This window comes from Rhinatrema bivittatum, chromosome 3, assembly GCF_901001135.1.
Source record: "Rhinatrema bivittatum chromosome 3, aRhiBiv1.1, whole genome shotgun sequence".
Taxonomy (NCBI): domain Eukaryota; kingdom Metazoa; phylum Chordata; class Amphibia; order Gymnophiona; family Rhinatrematidae; genus Rhinatrema; species Rhinatrema bivittatum.
The window spans coordinates 465,803,973-465,825,700 of record NC_042617.1 but is presented as its reverse complement, the minus strand read 5'-3'; the positions used below and the strand labels follow the sequence as shown (position 1 = coordinate 465,825,700).

The 21,728-nt window shown below is 44.0% G+C and overlaps 2 protein-coding genes across 4 annotated transcripts in view; one reads left to right on the top strand and one right to left on the bottom strand.

Annotated features, from left to right (window-relative positions):
- Positions 1 to 7,048, bottom strand: part of GEN1 (GEN1 Holliday junction 5' flap endonuclease) — a 129,585-nt gene extending 122,537 nt beyond the window's left edge. For 2 of the 3 annotated variants that reach the window (XM_029595952.1, XM_029595954.1), the window contains exons 1-2: positions 6,913 to 7,048; positions 5,954 to 6,159 (exon numbers count right to left, since the gene is read on the bottom strand). In XM_029595952.1, coding sequence (XP_029451812.1) covers positions 5,954 to 6,114 — 161 coding nt within the window. In that variant the 5' untranslated portion in view covers positions 6,115 to 6,159; positions 6,913 to 7,048. Of the gene's footprint in view, positions 1 to 5,953; positions 6,885 to 6,912 lie in introns of those variants that run through there. The other variant, XM_029595953.1, reaches the window with a different exon arrangement.
- Positions 7,049 to 7,495: 447 nt separating this feature from the next.
- SMC6 (structural maintenance of chromosomes 6) overlaps positions 7,496 to 21,728 on the top strand; it is a 317,112-nt gene continuing 302,879 nt past the window's right edge. The window contains 2 exon segments of the mRNA XM_029595951.1: positions 7,496 to 7,632; positions 14,015 to 14,160. Of these exon segments, the coding sequence (XP_029451811.1) occupies positions 14,020 to 14,160 (141 nt within the window). The 5' untranslated portion in view covers positions 7,496 to 7,632; positions 14,015 to 14,019.

Sequence of the window (21,728 nt, the reverse complement as noted above, 5' to 3'; positions counted from 1 at the left end):
ACCACTCGAGGATAATCAAACCAATTCTTTGCAGAAAAAACACGAGTGGACTCTCCCCCACGATTATGACTCTGCTCGGGCGGGATTCTGGACTGATCCGTGGTACTAAAGGAACGAAAATTACAGGTAAGAAACTAAATTTTCCTTTCCCTGTACGTACCTGGATCAGTCCAAACTGCTGGGATGTACCATAGCTGATCTTACTGGGGATGGGATCCAGAGAAGCCCGCTCGAAGCACACCTTTTCCAAATCCTCCCGATTCCTCAACCTGCACGTCCAACCGGTAATGCCATGCGAAAGTGTTTATCACATGCAACGACTTCCACGTAGCCGCCCTAAAGATCTCCTGTGTGGAAACCAAGTGACACTCCACCCAGGAGGCCGCTTGAGACCTAGTAGTGGGCACAGAGCCCAACTGGAAGAGGTCTACCTCGTAGCAAATACACCGAACCGATAGCCTCCTTGAGCCAATGAGCAATGGTAGCTTTGGAAGCCATATGACCTCATCGAGGACCATTCCATAGCACAAAAAGTTGATCCGACATACAAAAATTGTTAGTAACCTCCAAATACCGGAGTAATGCCCTGCGAACATCCAGCTTACGTAACTCCCCAGCCAAAGGATCCGAACGGTCCAGGTCCCCGAAGGCTGGAAGCTCCACCGATTGATTGACATGAAAAGGAAGACACCACCTTCGGCAGAAAGGAAGGAACCGTCCACAAAGACACCCCCGAACCAGAGATCCGCAAAAAGGGTTCCCTACAGGAAAGAGCTTGGAGTTCGGACACTCTCCACGCCGAGGTAATAGCTACCAGAAAAATCACCTTCAAGGTAAGATCCTTCAGGGTCACCCTCTTTAAAGGCTCAAAAGGCGCAGCACACAAGGCCGTAAGCACCAAATTCAAATTCCAAGATGGACAAGGCTGTTTGACCGGAAGGCGCATGTGCTTTACTCCTCTAAGGAAACGAGCTACATCCAGATGCGTCGCCAACGGCCCACCTTGCACCGAACCAAGCAAACAACCAAGACCTACTACCTGGACTTGCAATGAACTGCACGACAAGCCCTTTGACAAACCATCCTGCAGAAAACACAATGTCCGACATTGAAGCTAGAATTGGCAAAATGTCTCGTTCTAGACACCAGCATTCAAAACCTTTCCACACTCTGACATATGCTAGATTAGTGGATGTCTTACGTGAACGGAGGAGAGTGGACACTACCGCTGGAGAATAACCTTTGCGACTTAGGTGGTGCCTCTCAAAAGCCATGCCGCTAGACAGAAGCGATCGACTTCTTCCAAACAAATGGGTCCCTGGTGAAGTAGGTCTGGGATCTCTGGGAATCGTAGTGGACCCGTCACAGCTAGATTGAGGAGGTCCGCGAACCACGGTCGCCTCGACCATTCTGGGGCAACCAGAATGACTCGGGCTGGGTGACGCTCTGTTGGAGCACCCTGCTGATCAGCGGCCAAGGTGGAAATACTTACAGTAGCAAGCCCGTGGGCCACGGTAGTACCAGGGCATCTACCCCTTCTGCTCCCATTTCCCGGCGACGAGCGTAGAACCTCGGAGCTTTGGCATTCCGAAACGTTGCCATGAGATCCATGCTGGGTCTGCCCCATGTGACGCAATGCGCTGAAAAGCGTCGTCCACCAACTCCCATTCACAGAGGTCGAGATGGTGCCGGCTGAGGAAGTCCGCTTGCACATTGTCCACTCCTGCGATGTGAGACGCTGCAATGCTGACTAAGTGTTGTTCCGCCCAGCTGATCAATCGACGAGCTTCTACTGCCACCGGATGGCTTCTGGTTCCCCCTTGGCGGTTGATGTACGCCACCGTGGTCGCACTGACTGTCAAGACCCGGACTGCTCTTCCTTGCGGCAGAGGAAGGTAAAGCAGTTCGGATACTGGGTTCCACTGGGATAGTAATGCATACTGCAAAGGCCACATATGAGCAAAGGCCCAGGGCACCAGCTCCAAGGTTGAGGTCATGGACCCGAGAACCTGTAGATAGTCCCAGACCCTGGGAGTACTCTTGAGTAACAAACCCCTCACCTGGTCTTGTAACTTGGAGATGCGTTCCATGGTAAGAAAAATTCGTCCCTTCTGAGTGTCAAAAGGAATTCCCAAATATTCCAAGGACTGAGAGGGTTCGAGCCTGCTCTTTGATAGGTTGACCACCCAGCCTAGTGACTGAAGAAGCTGTAGCACTCTGTGAATTGCGTCCCTGGCCAGCTTTTCCGATTTTGCTCGAATCAGCCAGTCATCCAAGTAGGGATGAACCAGAAGACCTTCCCTCCGGAGATGGGCCGCCGCCACCACCACAACACCTTGGTGAATGTCCTGGGCGCGGTTGCCAGACCAAAGGGTAGAGCCTGAAACTGAAAATGCTGGCCCAGAACGCAGAACCGAAGAAACCTTTGGTGGTCCGGACAGATGCCTAAGTGCAGGTAAGCTTCTGTAAGATCCAGCGACACTAGAAATTCTCCCTTTCTTACCGAAACAATGGCTGACCGTAGAGTCTTCATGCGAAAGCGAGGCACCTTCAGACATGTGTTCATGTTCTTGAGGTCTAGAATAGGATGAAAGGAACCTTCTTTCTTTGGCACCATGAAGTAAATGGAATATCGATCCCCTTCTTCATGCATCTGGAGGAACTGGTACAATGGCTCTTAGTTGCAGAAGTCTTTGCAACGTGTCCCATACCGCTGCTCGCTTTGAGGCATACCCGCAGAGGGAGACGAGAAACCCGTCCCGGGGCTGGCGTGCAAAATCTAAAGCGTAGCCTTGTTTTATCATGGTCAGCACCCACTGGTCTGTAGTCACTTTGGCCCACTCCTCGAAAAACTGGGACAGTCTGCCCCCTACTGCTGGCACCGAGGAGTGGACCGGCGCCCCTTCATTGTGACGACTTTGCCCCCGATGAAGGCTGAGCCGAACCGGTTCTGCCGAACCTTCGGCCCTGAAACAGCTGGGACCAGGCCTGTTGCTTCGCTGGCACTGGGCAAAAGGAAGAACTGGGCGCCTTCGCTGGCTGATACAGATTCCCTCTGAATCTTCCCCATGACGAGAAGGAACCTCGAGAGCGAGGTCTGTCCTCCAGTAAACTGTATACCTTATTTTCTCCCAGGGACTGGATCATATCTTCCAACACCTTTCCAAAGAGCAGTTTACCTTTAAAAGGCAGAGATCCCAGCTGTGCCTTAGACGAGACGTCTGCCGACCAATTTCTTAGCCATAAGAGCCTCCGGGCTGAAACAGACAATACCATGGACCTTCTTGACGTACGCAAGAGGTCGTGGAAGGCATCAGCGCAGTAAGCCACCGAAGATTATAGATGTCCCGCCTGGGCAGCCTCCTCATCTGAAAAGCCCGCATTGGCTTGTAATTGCTGTACCCAGCAGAGTCCCACTCTCATCGTAAAATTACGGCAAATAGCTGCCCGGACCCCCATGGCAGAGACCTCAAAAATCCGTTTGAGCTGCACCTCCAACTTTCTGTCCTGGAGGTCTTTAAGCGCTGTCGCCCCTGTAACTGAGATCATGGTCTTTTTGGTGATCGCAGAGATCGCCGTGTCTACCTTAGGCACATGCAACATCACCAAAGCCTCCTCTGGCAGAGGATACAGCTTGTCCATGGCCTTACTGACCTTCAAGCCGAGGTCCGGTTATCCCATTCCCGGAACAGCAAATCCGTAGCTGAGAAATGGAAGGGAAAAGCTGTGGCAGGACCTCTCAGGCCCAACAACACTGGATCTATCTTACCGAGCTTGGCCTCTTCAGGAGGGTTATCAATATCTAGCTCATCAAGAATGACTGGGATAAGGAGTGTCAGCACCTCTTTGCGAAAGAGGCGCACCACCTTAGGGTCATCCCCATCCATGGCTTGCGAACCTCTGGCTACCTGTTGTGGATCTGGATCCGCCCCCTGCAGAATCTGGATCTTCAGCATCCGAATCCTGTGATGAGGAGTCAGTACCCCCCCCCCCCCCCCAAGGAACCCCCATGCGGAGGGGACACTTGGGCTTGACCGGACCCGCACCCTCACGAGTCTTAGCAAGCTTGCGAGCATGGGACCTAGTCCCCAAGGAGGCAGGCTTCCCCCCACCCTGCAGTTTTCCTGCTTTTTAAGCCTTAAAAGCCTTATGCAGGAATACAATGAAGAATGAGTCAGAGGAGGAGTCAGAAGTCCCTTCAGGACTGTGTCAGGGGAAGCAGGCAGCACCAATTCCCTGTCTTCGGGGAGCCTCGGCTAAGGAGGAAACCCCATCTCCCCCATGGCAGCCTGTCTGTAAAACGGCCTCCGTTCCCGCACTCAGCTGAAAAAGATCAGGTGCAGGCTGAACAGCATCAGCTGTCCCTGAGGGGATTCGCGCCGACTTAGTTTTTGGCCCTTTTTTTGGATTTTCCTGCACTGGGTCCCAGAACACCAATACACCATCTACTGGGGAAACGAAACAAACCCAATTGCTACAGATCCCTACACAGACGCTACACACTAGCAGAATCTCTCACCTTGGTCACACGCACAGAGCAGAGACAGACCCTCAACAAATACAGAATAAAGGATCACAAATTAGAAAAACAACATGCAGACAAAAATTGAAAAGGAAAGCCCAAGAAGCCAGACTCTGTATATAACAGAAAAACAGAACCATCATTCCTCATAAAACAAATACAATCAAGAAACAAAAAGCATCAATTATAACTAAAAAAAGAATATTTTAAAACTACTGACAAATAGAATAACTTCTATTAAATTCATATACATTTTAAATTTCCCAAACGCCAAATAAAATATTTCAAAACACCACACATATGAAATAACACCCTGGCAAAAACCGTTGCTTAAATAGTTTGGCTCTAGGAGAAAGATATCAAAAATGGGAGGAAGACATTCTGGATAAAAATACTAGATTTTTTTTTTTTAAAGGGGACTTGCCTTCTCTAAAGTGAAGGCAAAAAAAAAATATTTAAAGATGAAATATGTAGAGTTCTTTATTTTCAATGTAAACCTATTTTCACTGATAAATGTGGAGGTTTTTGTAAAGATGAAAGTTGGTTTAAACCAATTTTCACCCTAATTTCAAAAACATAGCTGCATGCTTTCCAGTATCTCTCCCCCAGAAACCGATAGTGGGGTATGCACGGGAATTGGGTTCAGACCATACATGTAGCAAAAACGGTACGTGAGCAGCAAGTTGCAGCCAAGAATACATGCTCATGTGGCAGAAAGAAGGAAGTAGAGATGGAGACGAGATCCACTGTCAAAGCTGGAATCACCAATGGCGTTGCACCGGATGAGGGAGGCCAGAGCAGCTGCTTCTAAAGAAAAACTAGCTTAGCAACCAGATCTGCACTGGAGTCCCAGAGTTGTTGGTGGGAAGAAAGGCCAAAGCTGCCACTGCTGAGACAAGAAGCACAGGAAAGTGTGTCCTTCTAGAAGAGAAAAGGAGACACTGGAACAAGTGATGTGGGAGGGAAGGAAGAGGCAAGCACTGTGTGTGGGGGTGGAGAGAAGATGCTGAGGAGAAAGGGGCAGGGAAAAGGTGAAAAGGAAACAAGCAGGAAGAGGAGAAGGATTGAGAGGAAATGTTGGGAGAGAGACGACAATAAAAAGGGAGATGCTAGAAGAAAAGATCATTTAACATTGTCACCTAGCTTTGAAAGATATCTGGCCACCTTCATAAAGCATTTGGGAATCCCCATTTAGAACTATAATCTGTTTAATACATACTTTTTATTGTCCTGGCTTTTGAACACCAAAATAAACTATGAAAAATGATAAATTATCTTTATCATTGATTTTCTCTCATTTTTGTTCTTGTAATAAATACTGATAAATTTCCTTAGGGAAAAAAAATAAAAAGACAAACACAAAGGCCCCAAAATATGTGCTTTCACATGGATTCAAGCGATTGATTTGTAGCAGCTCTGCTTTAAAGATACCTGAGATGGGGCTTCGTAACTATTCCAATCATCTTTTTCACTGTCTGTGCTTCACAGACCCAGAGGCTCAGATCAACAGCAAGGGTTTTCCCACTAAGACTCTTCAGCTGAATGTGTTGCTTCACAGGATCCAAAATCTGCCACAGGTCTGTCACCCCCATTGTCTTCAATGCTTTGTCTCCAGTCTATGGGTATCACCTCTAAAACTGAGGGCAAAGAAAGATCATTAGGCCTGCCTGATCTGACCATTTTCTCTATTCCCCAAAAGTGCAGCATTACTTGATTTCAGAATTAACTCTGTATCCCACTGCAAAAAAAAGTATGTGTTTGTCTCATGATTTGTTGCCATGCCATTTTTTTTTTTATCGGCCCCACGTCTAGTGAGAGACTACTTCAGATTCCTATCACTTTTTCCATAAAGAAAGATGTGAATTAAACACGGAAAGCTCAATGGCAGCAGGTATCGGTAGTGGTTAGGCACCATCCAGTAAAGTGAAAAGGAGAAAATAAGGGCAGGTAAAAAGCTTGACCTAATGACACCACACGTCATGAACTATCAGAATTGGAATAAAGAGGCTACAACTACTTAGAAATCAGCCAGGTCGATGATGACAGGTTAGTGGTGGCTAGAAATAGGAAGCCAGGTTCAATTTCATTCCCCGAGGTCCATAGCATGCAGAAACCTGCTAGATATGAAATCTGGGTACAAAGTTCCACAATTTTGGAGCTTTTGTTCTGCTACAACGTTAGAATCCCCTTCTGCGATCACAACAGGAAGCAGTAAGTCCATGGTTTCGCTGTCCCTCTCCACCTCCTGCATGATCCTCGGAGTAAAATGTGGGAAACAAACGGAAGTGGCAGAACAGTGTTTAATGAGCAGATATAATGAGCCCCTTCACTAAAGCATTGATCTGAAAATCTGTGCAACACTACAGTCACATCGTGGGGTCTACACAAACCTGAAGGCATGAGAGGTTGTTTTGGTTTCCTAGGCTGGACAGGGCACGTCGGATACAAGAACCGTTAACAGTCAATGAGGATCCACCGAGGCTTGAAATAGATTAAAGCAGAACCCCGAACGAAACGATGAGTTCGGAGAAACCTCGGTCACTCCGTCAGCGGAATAGCGCTAAGAATTTTCGAACTTCCCGCCAGCACTAGCTTCAGTTTCCAATCACAGCACAGAGCGCGACCAACCAACCAACGTCACCCAACAAGAAGAGAACAATATGATACCGCCGGCGTTTTCCATTGCCCTAGGAGAGGCAAGCTCCCGCCCAGCCTCTTGTTTTCTGTTTGATGTTAATCTGATAGCCTCTTGCGACATTCCGCAGATCACGTGACGACGTCATTACCAAGCGACTAACACGGAAACGCTCTACTCCCGAACCTTAGCTCCCTGAGCTGTAATAAGTCAGCATTGGTTCCAGTGTACCCAGCACTTTGCGTCACTCAGTGTTTAAATGTGTTGACGTAAGCCGCAGAAGCCCTTCAGACACTGGCGGTTTGTAGACAGTGGAAGTGGAGCGGGGACTGGCGCGAGTGCCGCAGCGGTGGAAGTTTAAACTTTTTTCTTTCTTCCGCAAATCGTTGATGTATCGCTTTTAACCGAGGAGTGTGCGTTCCGTTTCTGCTGTGCCACCAGAGGCCCAACGGGCGGTGCTGTCCGGGAGCGGCCGGTAAGTGTCTGCATTAGTCCAGGGGTCTCTCTCGCTCTGCAAGGCGCAATAACAACAAAAATAAGAATGGGCGTGCTTTTTGAGGGGGCGGGGCGTTTCCGCAAGCGCGGGACTTTCTGTAGACTCGCTGTTTCGTTCTTTCCGGGTGTCAGTGTTGTCCTGGTTCTTACTTAGAGCTTCTGGAGTTACTGTAGTTGACTTCTCTTAATTTCGGAGTGATTCAGGGTAAGCTGGGCCTTCCCATGGTTGCTTAAGCTTTTGGCTGCATGCAATGTTATGTAGTTCTCATATGCAGCTCGTTGTCTACTCCTGCACTAGTTGAGGTTACTCTGGTCCCTTCAAAGTTAGTCTTAAGTTTTACTACTTGTCCTTTGCGTAGGGTGGAACTGCTTCAGGATTAAATGTGATGTGCGGGATGTGCTAAATCAGGGGCTTAGTTCCTAAGAGTTTTTTCCAACTTTGGGTGCAACTCAGGCCTGGATTTCAGCATAGGCGACATTGGCAACTGCGTAGGAAACCACAATTTGAAGGTGCCAAAAATCCAGGCCAAAGAGGATCCTGCTTCTGCTTCCTTTAGGGCCATGTGCCAGCAGAGCTTCAAAGGATGTTGTTGTTCATTACACTTTGCTTAAGGGTGCCAACATTTTAAATCCAGTCTAGCTCTGTGAGGAGCAAGGTTGGGTCTCTTTGTAGTCTGGCCCATTTGGTGATTTCAAATGCTGTGGAAGGGGGGAGATAGGGGATCAGAGTTCCCAGAGGAGTGGTGGACAGAGCATCAGCAATAGTGTTTATAGAAGGCTAACAACTCTACCACAGTCACAGGAACCTTAAAAACTGCCTCCCAGCATTTTCCCCTGGAGAATGAATGGGGGGGTTGTGTGCTATGGCACTCTCTCTGGGCCGTTTCAAGGGCATTAGGAAAACGTTACAGCCTTATGCTTGTGCCCCCTCTGCCTGTGCTACATAAAATTAAAAATTATGTATTAGTAATATCTAATTCTAATGAAAAAGGACATTGAACTATAGTGTTCTGAAGTAAAAATATCACAACCCTGCAAAAAAGCAAAAAACTCACTTGGAATGCATATGGTATTAAGCCTATTGTAATGCATATTGGGTGTGGACTTTGCCTTCAGAAAGACCAGAATAAACTGAATTACCATTACATTATAGTAAACCTCCCATACTAAAAGTACTAACTGTCAACACTGAAGCAGTAAAAACCCTAATTATGAAAAGGCAATTCTGCAAATATGACACCAATTTCTAAAATGTCAATACAACTCCTATTAGGAAAACAGAACAAGCCAGGCTGCTATAGACCTCAGTCACATATGCAGAACACAGACAAACCCTCACCAAATACAGAACAAGAGACCATAAAGTATAAACAGGATAGTTGCTGGAAAAAACAGTACTCGGGGCAAGAGTTGTTGTTAGTACATAAGAAATTGCCATGCTGGGTCAGACCAAGGGTCCATCAAGCCCAGCATTCTGTTTCCAACAGAGGCCAAAACCAGGCCACAAGAACCTGGCAATTACCCAAACACTAAGAAGAACCCATGCTACTGATGCAATTAATAGCAGTGGCTATTCCCTAAGTATAATTGATTAATAGCCATTAATGGACTTCTCCAAGAACTTATCCAAACCTTTTTTGAACCCAGCTACACTAACTGCACTAACCACCTCCTTTGGCAACAAATTCCAGAGCTTTATTGTGCGTTGAGTGAAAAAATATTTTCTCCGATTAGTCTTAAATGTGTTACTTGCTAACTTCATGGAATGCCCCCTAGTCCTTCTATTATTCGAAAGTGTAAATAACCGAGTCACATCTACTCGTTCAAGACCTCTCATGATCGTAAAGACCTTTATCATATCCCCCCTCAGCCGTCTCTTCTCCAAGCTGAACAGCCCTAACCTCTTCAGCCTTTCCTCATAGGGGAGCTGTTCCATCCCCTTTATCATTTTGGTTGCCCTTCTCTGTACCTTCTCCATCGCAACTATATCTTTTTTGAGATGCGGCGACCAGAATTGTACACAGTATTCAAGGTGCTGTCTCACCATGGAGCGATACAGAGGCATTATGACATTTTCTGTTCTATTAACCATTCCCTTCCTAATAATTCCTAACATTCTATTTGCTTTTTTGACTGCTGTAGCACACTGAGCTGACGATTTTAAAGTATTATCCACTATGATGCCTAGATCTTTTTCCTGGGTGGTAGCTCCTAATATGGAACCTAACATGTGTAACTACAGCAAAGGTTATTTTTCCCTATATGCAACACCTTGCACTTGTCCACATTAAATTTCATCTGCCATTTGGATGCCCAATCTTCCAGTCTTGCAAGGTCCTCCTGTAATGTATCACAGTCTGCTTGTGATTTAACTACTCTGAATAATTTTGTATCATCCGCAAATTTGATAACCTCACTCATCGTATTCCTTGCCAGATCATTTATTTATATATTGAAAAGCACCGGTCCAAGTACAGATCCCTGAGGCATTCCTCTGTTTACCCTTTTCCACTGAGAAAATAGTCCATTTAATCCTACTCTCTGTTTCCTGTCTTTTAACTAGTTTGTAATCCACGAAAGGACATCGCTTCCTATCCCATGACTTTTTAGTTTTCGTAGAAGCCTCTCATCAGGGACTTTGTCAAACGCCTTCTGAAAATCCAAATACACTACATCTACTGGTTCACCTTTATCCACATGTTTATTAACCCCTTCAAAAAAATGAAGCAGATTTGTTAGGCAAGATTTCCCTTGGGTAAATCCATGTTGACTGTGTCCCATTAAATCATGTCTTTCTATATGCTAGTGCCCTTGTTCCCTTTTGGGTTTGCATGGAACTTACTGCCTGAAAAGGTCAGCATGGCATACTCTCTGCCCCCCTGGTTGGCCATCTGGGTTTTGGCTTTTATGACTTGGAAACTTTTAAGGGGTGTGCCACTGTCCGTACAAAACTTTTATTTTCAAACTTTATTTTAGAGAGCCTTTTTGTAGTTTCTTCAAAAGTATAATGTGGTTAATACTGTTGGTTTGATATCACAACATCAGACTAGTGCAAGTGATGTAATTGCTGTTCAGTTTTCTCATTATCAGCCATCCTCATCCAGTCTAGTCTGAAGTGCAGGGGTCAGGAGGATGTGCACAGAGACCTGAGAAGGTAACTTTTAGTCTAAGGATGGCACTGCTGCAGTAGCAGAGGTGGTGTGGCTCCACCCAGGACAATGCTAGACACCAAATATTAGCACCTGGGAAATTTCTACCTTTGTCCTTGAGAGATTTAAATATTTGTCATATTTCCTCTCTGTGCTGGGGCATGCATTTTTAGATCTTAAAGTTTCTTTTTATAGGACTTATGGAGCAAACAGTGGATTGCTTTGTTAGCCCTTCTCTTAGTCCTGGGGAAATTCTGTGCTACTGCGGAGGTCAGAATTTGCGCAGAATTCTCCTGCGCAGCTGCTTGTTTGTGAGAGAGGAGCCTGTGTGAGGGTGTGTATGTAAGAAAGAGAGCCTGTGTAAAGGGATCCGTGTATGTGTGTGAGAGAGGGGGAGCCAGTACGCAGGGGTGAGTGAGAGAAGGAGGGAGGCTGTATGAGTGTGTGTGTGTGAGAGAGAGGGAGTCTGTGTGAGGGGCAGTACTGAGAGAGGGGTCAAACTCTGGGAGTGGAGATAGAATGGAAGGGATTGAGCCTAGAGCAGAGTTTTCCAAACTTTTCATGTTGGTGACACTTTTTAGACAAACATAATTTCATGACACAGTAATTCAGTCTACTAGTAAACCAGAGGTTAAAGGTTAAATGAACGAAACATATTTCAACAATTTATGTATGTTTCCTTAAATATATACATATTTTATTTATCTCATGAAAACCTTTCATTTATATTAAAAATATATAATATTCCAAGATTAATGTTGTTGTTATAATTTAAAAGTAACAATAATAAAACAAATTCTGTCCCCCACACACTCATCTCTCTCCTCCCCCAAGCACATGTCTGTCCCTCACACTCATGTACCTCTTCTTTTTGATTGTTGACAGTGTTTCATGAAACAATAAGCACTATTTTCCCAAAAAACAAGCCCAAGCACATCTGTCCCCCACACTCATGTACCTCTTCTTTTTGATTGTTGACAGTGTTTCATGAAACAATAAGCACTATTTTCCCAAAAAACAAGCCCAAGCACATCTGTCCCCCACACTCATGTACCTCTTCTTTTTTATTGTTGCCAGTTAAGTGTTTCACTCCCTTCAGGGTTCAAGCTTGCCGTGGTGCATAACACCTTCCATGATCACCAGACACTGTTGCTTGCAGTCAGTACTCCTCGTGGCCAGGCCTCATCGGCAGCAGCAGCCAATGACAGGGACAGCTGGGCTCAAGTCCCACCCATCAAGCCCAAAAAAAAAAACTGTGATTGACAGCAAAAATTGCCCAATAATAAGCAACCCACGAACTGAAAAAAAAAAAAGTGAATCGCTAGAAAAAAAAAAAGCCCAAATTCACGTCTGAGTTGATGGCGCGGTGTCACGTGCCGTCGCATGCGCGTGATGCTGGAGGGGAACGGCTATGTGGACCAGGCTTGCGCGACACACCTGCACACTGCAAGCGACCTGCAGTTTGGAAAGCTCTGGCCTAGAGGGTGAGGGGAGAGAGAGTGGCAGTGGAGGAGTTGGGGCCTGAGTGGGCAAAGTGAAAACACACTGGCCAGGGGAATAGGGAGATAGGGGGAACAGATATTCCTACAGTGAACAGGGAAATTCTGCTCAAAATATTTAAAAAATCTGCATTTTTAGGTAATAACTTTTTTCTGTATTACATTTTTAATTAATTACGTAAAGATTGTCATATATATTATGTTAATTTAACCAATGAAAAGTATGCAGAATTTAAGTTTTTGTGCACAAAATTCCCCATGACTATTCTCTGGATTACTTCCACTCTGTCCATATCCATAGACATACAAGGGCTTGCGCCCCGTGTGCGAGCCTGCCGCTAATGGCGGCACCGCCGCCGGGCACGGGGAGCGCACCCCGCTCCTCCAGCGCAGCAAGGAGGTTTCTGGGGGTGTGTCGGTCGGGGCCTCTCGCGAGAGCGCGAGGCCCCAGTGACGTCATTGGACCGCGATGCGCGATCTGCGCGCGTCGTGGCCCCGACAAAAGGACGGGGGTGTAACCTGCTTTTGTTAAATGTATTTTGTTATATGAATATTTTGTTCATTACTTAGTATCTTTGTTAATCATTGCATTATTCAACTGTTTATACACACGTCGCAGCTTTAGGTGGGTGCACGAGTTGGGGCCGGAGTTGGTAGTCCTGGATGGGGGTCCCCTTGCTAGGAGCAGCATGGCGGGGGGCCGGAGGGAGGGACTGCCTTGCTAGGAGACTCGGCAGGTGGTACCCTGGACTGGCGATTTATACGCAGATAAGAAGGGCGACTCCTGCATCTCAATGTTATTGTTAATTAAATAATAAAGCTGCGGCCTTTCCCACCACAAGAAGACTGAGTCTCATATGTTTAAATAACTTGTAAGCAAGATCCAGAAAGTGTAGGAGAGCGGAGGGGCACGTAGTGCATCTGCGGTCATGACGTTAAGCAGCTTCCTGAAATAGATGTAATATTCCAGATGAATTCTCAACAGTAATCTAATGAAGAAATGTCTCCTATTTCGTTGTTTTTTTCCTTTTCCTATGCACTCTGAAGTTGCTGGTTTACCATATTGAATGTGCATGCAGCCTTAATGGCTATTTAGCATGCTAGCTGTATGAAATTTTGAAATGCAGGTATGGTGGAATTTTGGATATAAGAATAATACTACTTTGCTTGTAACAGTCAGTTGGCTATGATATCTTTTTGCCTCCAAACAATAGACTGAAGGGGAAGTAATAAACATAAAAAGCAAAAAAAAAAATTAGCATGAAACCCTAGACTCTTTATTAAAGCTAGTTAACTTCCACCATCTGTAGAGTCCTGTAAGCAATCAGCATTCGGGTTTTTGTGTATGCAAGTGCTTCTTGGACTCCATTGTTGGTAGAGGGTAATCATTTTTTATAGTTGTCTAGTATTATGTATTCTCTTTGTTTTTCTTTAATTCTGATTTCTTTTGCATGTTTATTTTACTTAATGGTATCAATGAAGTAGTAAATATGATTGGTTTCTGCTGGTGTAGAAATCACCTCTTTGTGAGGCTGTGGCTGATGCCCTACTTTGATTTGAGCTTATAGAATGGTAAAGATTTAATAGAAATTTCCATGAGGAACAGAATTGCCCGTCAGATGTCTCATCTGCAGATCTTTAACTTTTAAATTGCCTGCCTGTCATCCTTGGTTTTATTACATTAATTTCAGTTGACGTATATTGCATTTTTCAGCCCTGATGGGGAAGAGGAAGGATGGGAGTCCTACCTCAGCAGCAGTGGAACACAAGCGAGCGAGACAAGCAGCTGAGGAGTTGGATGGCACTGAAGAGGGAAGGCACTCGCAGGCTTATTGTGACAGCAACTCCTATTCCCAAGCAGTAAGATGCCCTGTCAGTATAAATTTCCATATGCCTGAAATTTTCAGCAGGAGGGTGTTAAGGTGCTAACAGTACCATATAATTGAGTAGGTAGAGTATTTTTAAGAAGTATTTAGCGCATTAGAAAAATAGAAATTATGTTATTAAATAGCTAAAGTTTGTCACATCTGAAAGTCCATTTTGTATTTAAAAGAATGAGCTAGAGCACATCCCATAGGTCAACCTTAAATTTAAAAAAAAAAAAATCATCCCTATAATAAATGGAAAAATATTTAGAAAACTTAGCTACCAGACAAAATTATTTAGAAGCCAGCACAAAAATAGTTTTCCTTTTAACTTGCTATTTGCTGTATTTTACTTTATCTTTATTTCATGTATTTTCTCCTATTTTTGCTCATTTGTTTTATCATGTTTGGCTGTCTTTTTTGTGTGTTTGTGTGTCTTCGACATTTTTTGTGCCTATTTTAATTCTTTGCTTGCTTTTCTAACTTCTTGCTGCTCTTCTTCCATCTCCATCCACCCTTTCTTTTCCATTCTCATTTCCCCTGCATGTCTTTCTTCAACCTCTCCTTCTCCCTTCAGCCTCTTTTCTCCCTCCTATCCCATCCATCCTTTTCTGAGGAAGGAGTAGCCCATAAAGCTCCAAGTACACTGGGCATTGCAGTGACACTTTTCCTCCATCACGCTGGGGTTAGATGGTGCGATGTTCAACCTAGAGAGTGCAGACTTTGTCCCAGGCTATGGAGGGGTGATGACACCTGACTGTATCCCATCGGTAGGTTCAATAGTTGATTTCTCTCTTTTTCTGCTGCACCAGTCAAGGTCATATGGCTTTATCCTCCCTTTCAGCCTCTGGAGGCAGAGTTGACTTCTTTTTTTTGTGTGTGTGATAACGTCACTAGTACTTCTGTCATGAGCAAAAGTAGTGTAGCAAGTATTTTTTGCTTCCAGTTAGTAGAAGGGCGGATGTTGGCTCAGGCACATACTCAGACTAAAGTTTTTAAATTCTTTTCATATAACTTACAGCAGAAGCAGTTTAGCAGCTCATATCTGTTATCTTCATAAGCTTGTGAAGTGGCCATTCTCCTGTACATTTCCTTACCTTGAAGTGAGCCTACAACTTACCCTAATCCCAATGAAAGTGGGATCAGGTAGGATATATTTAAAATTTCCAGTATTTAAAGGAGTGCTTCTTAGAGAAATCACTTATTTAACTCAAGTGTTTTATTAAAAGAAAAACAAAATGGTATTGATAACTGAGGCAGTAAGGCTAGTGGTTGCCATCACTCCAGAAGTAAGGCTGACTGAAGCTTGCATTCTGGGCAGTTAAAAGTCAGCAGCATTTAATTTTTTATAGTCACATTTTAAAGCACTTGTTCAGTGTTATTCAAAAGATGGCAAAAAAAATATCCTGCTGCTGTCAAGCATATGGTTCTTAGCACTCTTCAGTAGAGCATGGATAATTATATCAGTTATGTCATGGCACCTCTGAGCTAGACGAAATGCTAAAAGATTGGTAAGATTGCTAAAAGACAGGTTACAGATCTTACTTTTTCAACAAAATTGCAGGCAGAGAGTTGTATTATTGCAGGAGCCCAGCGAAGCACAAAATTTGGCTGTTGCATATGATGCGGTAGCCATTGTGAAACAATCTCTATTGACTTCCAGCTCTGTGTGAGATCTCACCGAGCTATCAAGGAAGCCCCTGAATTTAATTCCAGAGGTTAAACAGCAGTGAGGAAATATTTCTTGGCATTCAGATAGGTGGATCCACACCAGTGGGTTATGCACTTCTGCCAGCAGATGGAGACAGAGCAAAGCTGACAACATGGTATATATACCCCTGCACTGACATCAGCCCGCCAGTATTCTCCATCTCTAGCAGATGGTGGATGTGCATAATCCCTACTGGGGATTATGTTAATTTTTTTTTAGAAGGAGAAAAGAAGTTTATTGCCCTGCTGTCCTGTGTGATACCTTATGGTCCCTCCTTCAGTCGAGTTTCCTGAGATTATATCTTTGGATCCCTCCCTCAGATGAGTACCTTGGTCTGGTAGCTGGTTTCTGCCGGCATGGACTTAGCTGGAAAAAAAAAAAAAACAGCTGGAAAGTCTAGCAAGTACAGGAAGCCGAGCATGGCAGTGAAGGTATATGCCCCCTCCTCTCGCAGCCGGAGACAGACTCTGTACTCAGCCGGGATGGGCTGAGCTCAGGTAAAGAATAATTAAAAAAAAAAAAAAAGTAAGGGGGAGTTGATTTAGGGATTCCTCTCCCCTTTGGTCTCCGTGCTCGGCACACTAGTCCAACATCCATTCCCGCCTCCGGGAAAGCTTGGGGACTTGGTCAGCTTGGCTAGGCCCTGCTTTCAGGCTTGGACTGTTCACCGTGTGGTAGACCGTGGTGGTGTTCATGCGCTTTTTCTCTGCACATAAGGCTGCTATCTTCAGGAATGTCGGTTCATGCTTACATGGCTGTGCGTCTATTTGGGTGGCTAGGTAGATGCACAGCGGTACACTTGAGGGTGCCTAGGCGGGTGCTCAAATTGCATAATGTCGGGGAGTGCTCGGTTGTGTCTACTGTAATAGTATATTTGGCGCCTAAATTTTGAGCATATATTTTTTGAGCACCTATTTTGTTTTTTCAAGCACTTTATTGCAAGCACAGCTGGGCACACTGTTCTCAGATGCCTGTTGGAGCATACTGACAACTCTATGGCGCCGATAACAAAGAAGCCTAAGCGCCTTGCCCGTTGTGTTGCATACCATATTTGGACATCTCAGCCTGGTATCCCCTGTAACTTGTGTCAGCACTGTTTGGAGGCACAGGAGAATTGTCTCCATATGATTTTGCTAAGCCCAGGCCTTCTCAGCATGATGCAGGAATGGAAAAAACGCTGCCAGGAGTTTTGCCAGAATTTGGGGCTCCCCTAACTGATTTGTCAGCGGGGAAAGGTAGTTCAGTGGGCGCTAGACCGATGGCCCCTGGTTTTGGCATGCACCCTCTACCTTTTTCTTCTGTGGAATTTTTTCAAGGGCTGCAATCCTTTCTTTAGATGCAGTTGACGGCCCCAGCCAATCTTAACAGATCAGGATCGCAGGCTGCGGATTCCCATGCGTCTGGTGCCGTGGGTAAGTGTGGGAGTACGTCTAGACCTGCTGTGGGTCTTGCCGATAGGGACCTGGATGACACAGATGATGAAGCCGATCCTTTCTCCCTGGAGGATGGGGAAGTTCCTCCGGAGCTGGAGCTGTATAGAACTATGTTGTGTTTCTTTCATAAAGATGAATTACTGGCTCTGTTTTCCCAGACATTGATGATGCTGAGGGTACTGGGGCTGACTCCAAGTCTGAGCCAAAGAAAGATCCCATTTTGATTTCTTTGTGTAAAGCCTTATGTTTCTTCCCTATTATGGAGGCTATTCAAGAATTGATTAATCTTGAATGGGGTGCCCCGGAAGCTAATTTTAAGGGGATGGGCTGTACTGCCTGGATCCACCTGGAGAGTGCAATTGCGCTTTCCGAAAATGGATGCGCTTGTGTGTGCCATCACCAAGCAGACAACTAGCCCTGTAGAAGGGGGAGTGGCATTGAAGGATGCACAAAATAAAAGAATTGAGGTCATCCTTAAGCAGGCCTTTGGAACAATGGCAATGAATTTGCAGATAACTTCTTGTTGCTCCCTGGTGGCTCACTTTAGTTTGCTTCTTTCTCAGGAAGTCGATGAATCTGGTGTGAATTCTATAACAGCAATGGAACCAGAGGCCGCCTTTTTGGCTGATGCGCACTGTGATCTGGTCCGCACTTCGGCCAGAGGGGTGTCTTCGGTAATAGCGGCCGGGCATCAGCTATGGCTCAGGAATTGATCAGCCAATACAATTTCAAAGTCTAAGCCTATGAGTTTGCCCTTTAAAGGATCACTCTTGCTTGAGAGTGAGCTGGAAAAAATGGCCAATAAGTGGGGTGAGTCCCAGGTTCCTCTGTTACCAGGAGATGATAAGCAGATGCCACGCTCCTTCGGCAAGAGAGGTCGTGCCAAGGGATTTCTGATGCTTTTGACCCTACAGAGGAGTGGCTTCTCGGAGGACTCTGCCTTTGGATAGGTTTCAGTCCTTTCGTCTCAGGCAGCCAAGAAGAGGCGTAGGCTCCTCACTGAAGGTGTGCCAACTCACCCTGGGAGCAGGGGTGAGTTATTTTTTTTAATTGGAGGTAGGTCAGGATTACGTTAGACCAGTGGGTTCTGGAGGTGATGAGAGATGGCTCTTTCAGGACAATCTTGGTTTTAAAGGGAGTGAACAGAATTTTACAGATTCTACACTTCTGTATGGAAACTCTGGTAATTTCTTCAGTCCAGAAAGGCAAATTCCTGACTTCACTAGATTTATTTGAGGCTTATTTTCATGTCCCAACATGGAAAAGCAGCCAAAGATATTTAAGATTTTGTGTAATCGGAAGTAATTACCAATTCAGAGCCCTTCTGTTTAGCCTTGTTACAGCTCCAAGAACTTTCACAAAAGTATTGACTAGTAGTTGCAGCATTCTTAAGAAAGGGAGGGATTATGGTGCATCCCTACTTGGATGATTGGTTAATCAAGACAAAAATATATTCAGAGAGAATGGAAACTACATAAGAACATAAATTGCCATGCTAGGTCAGACCAAGGGTCCATCAAGCCCAGCATCCTGTTTCCAACAGAGGCCAAACCAGGCCACAAGAACCTGGCAATTACCCAAACACCTAGAAGATCCCATGCTACTGATGCAATTAATAGCAGTGGCTATTCCCTAAGTATAATTGATTAATAGCCGTTAATGGACTTCTCCTCCAAGAACTTATTGTAGCTGGGTTCAAAAGAGGTTTGGATAACTGCACTAACCACATCCTCTGGCAACAAATTCCAGAGCTTAATTGTGCATTGAGTGAAAATTTTTTTTCTCTGTTTAGTCTTAAATGTGCTTCTTCCTAACTTCATGGAATGCCCCCTAGTCCTTCTATTATTTGAAAGTGTAAATAACCGATTCACATCTATTCATTCAAGACCTCTCATGATCTTAAAGACCGCTATCATATTCCTCCTCAGCAGTCTGTTCTCCAAATAGAGTAGTTTGATTATACAGCCCAGCCTTTGTAACAATGTAAAAAATAAAAAGCAGCCAACATAAGAAATAGAACATTTAGAAACTATGATCATTACCAAGGTGGGTCTGGTCACACTCTCTCAAACAAAGAATAACCAAGTTTCATGTTCAGGTAAAAGGATTTTTAAAGCAGCAGGTGCCAAAGGCTTGGGATTATCTTCAGCTCATAGGGTCAATGGCTTTAACCAAAATTTAGTCCCATGGGCAAGAGCCCACGTGAGACCAATGCAATAGCTCTTTTAATGAGTTGGAAGCCGCAAATACATGGCTATGACTTCCAGGTTTCCGTATCTGATTCTGCGAGACAGAGTCTCGCATAGTGGTCACACAGCCTGAATTAAGAGAAGGTTGTATGTCTAGAATATTCCAAATCTATACAGTTGATGACAAATACAAATCTACAGGCTAGGAGGCTCATCATCAAAAATACTTTGTGCAAGGTCTATGTATATAGACACAGAGATTGTGGTCCATCAACTGGTTGGAAACAAGGATAATAAGATTAGCTCTACTTCATTTTTAAACAAATCTTATAGGGAAAGTGGTAAGTTCTCTGTGACCATTCAACAGCAGTGGCTTATGTAAACAAACAAAGGGGAACTCTTAGTCAAGGGGTTTATAGGAGACAAATCTACTTTTTTGCAGGGACAGAAAGACACTAGACACAATTTCAGCATTACATATTGCAGGGCAAGGAAATACGCAGGCAGGTTTTCTAATTAGAAACACAGTAAATCCAGTAGAGTGGGAGCTCAGTCAGGAGACATATCAGCAAATAGGAAATAGGGGAAAGCTCCAGATCTGATGGTGATCAGAAAAAATGCAAAAGTAAAGAGGTTTTACAGTTATCGAAGAGAGAAATGGAAGCGAAGCAATAGGTGCGTTGTTGCAGACATGGTCAAAGAGACAGCTAATGTATGTTTTTCCTCCATGGCCACTGATAGGCTGTGCAATAAAGAAAATAGAGATGGAAGGAACTTATGAGGTGCTGGTAGCACCAGGTTGGCCAAGGAAACTGATATGCAGATCTAAAAAAAAAAATTCTAGTGGACCAGGCCATAAATTTGCCGGGAGGCAGGGGTCTTTCTAGGCAAGAACCAATAGTGAAGGATGACCCTTCTTCGTTCTCACTTATGGTTTGGCTTTTGAAGGTCAAAATTAAGTTATTAAAAAAAAAAAAAAAAGTTATTTGCTTCAGTAATTTAAAAAAAAACAACTATGTTAAATTCAAAGATGAACTCAACCTCATTGATATATGATACTATGATGTGCATTTGAGATGTACTATAGACAAAAGTTGTGCTAACCTTTGTGGGCTCAAGTTAGTAATATCCTGTCATTCCTCCAAAGGGGTCTAGAGATAGTATTAACTTTAAATTCTTTTAAAGAGCAGGTAACCGCACTTTCATGTGTTAGAGGTAGGATAAAGGGAATTTCCATAGCAGCACATAAAGATATTTTGTGTTTTCTGTGCAAAGTAAAACATTTGCAGCCTCCAATCACCCCTCAAAAGAATTTAAATTTAGTCTTACTTATGCTAGTTAAATGTCTGGTGCTTTTAGGGCAAATAATAAAGGACATAACCTTAAGACTGTATTTTTAGTTTCAGTTACATGAGCAGATGTATATTAGAGTTACAGGTGTTATCTTGCAGAGACCTATTCTTGAAAATTACCAATGATTCAGTAATAGCCCAGTGCCATCTTATTTTACTAAAGGTAATATCTTTTTCATTTGAATCAATTTGTCCACTAGTTTTTAGTAGAATGTAAAAAAATAATCAAAATGTTTACAAATTTTTAGATGTAAGAAGAAGTTTAATAAAGTACCTGGAGTTAACGAATTCAATCACAAGGACAGATAAATTCATATTGCATAGTGGCCCCAGTAAAGGAGAAGCCGCTTCGAAGGTTACTATAACTAAAAAGAATAAAGAGGCCATTTCCACAGTATACTTTTTTTTTTTTTTAATTTAAACTTTATTATTTTTCATTAAAGAGATCTTCATGAAATAACAGGAAAATATGTTATACATCCAATATTCAATTACATATAATAATTAAACATATCTCTAAACTGTTAACATATCATATAATTGGGGGAGACAAGGAAATAATATATATTTACTCATATATATTAAGCATAAACCTAAACTAGGGTTTCCTATTATTATTGGATGCCCTAGTTCAACTAAAAACAGAGAAAAAAGGAGGTATTTTAATTTTACTGGACTTCATTCTCTGAGATCACGGCTTGATTTTTATCTAACAAAAACATTTCTAAATGTGCTGGGTCTGAAAAGACAAATTTTTTCCCCTGATATGTCACAAAGCACAGGCATGGGAATTTCAAGAAAAAAGTGGCATTTAATGCCAATACCTGATTTTTTTAAAGTTAAAAAGTGTTTTCTCTTTGCCTGGGTTGCGCGAGCCA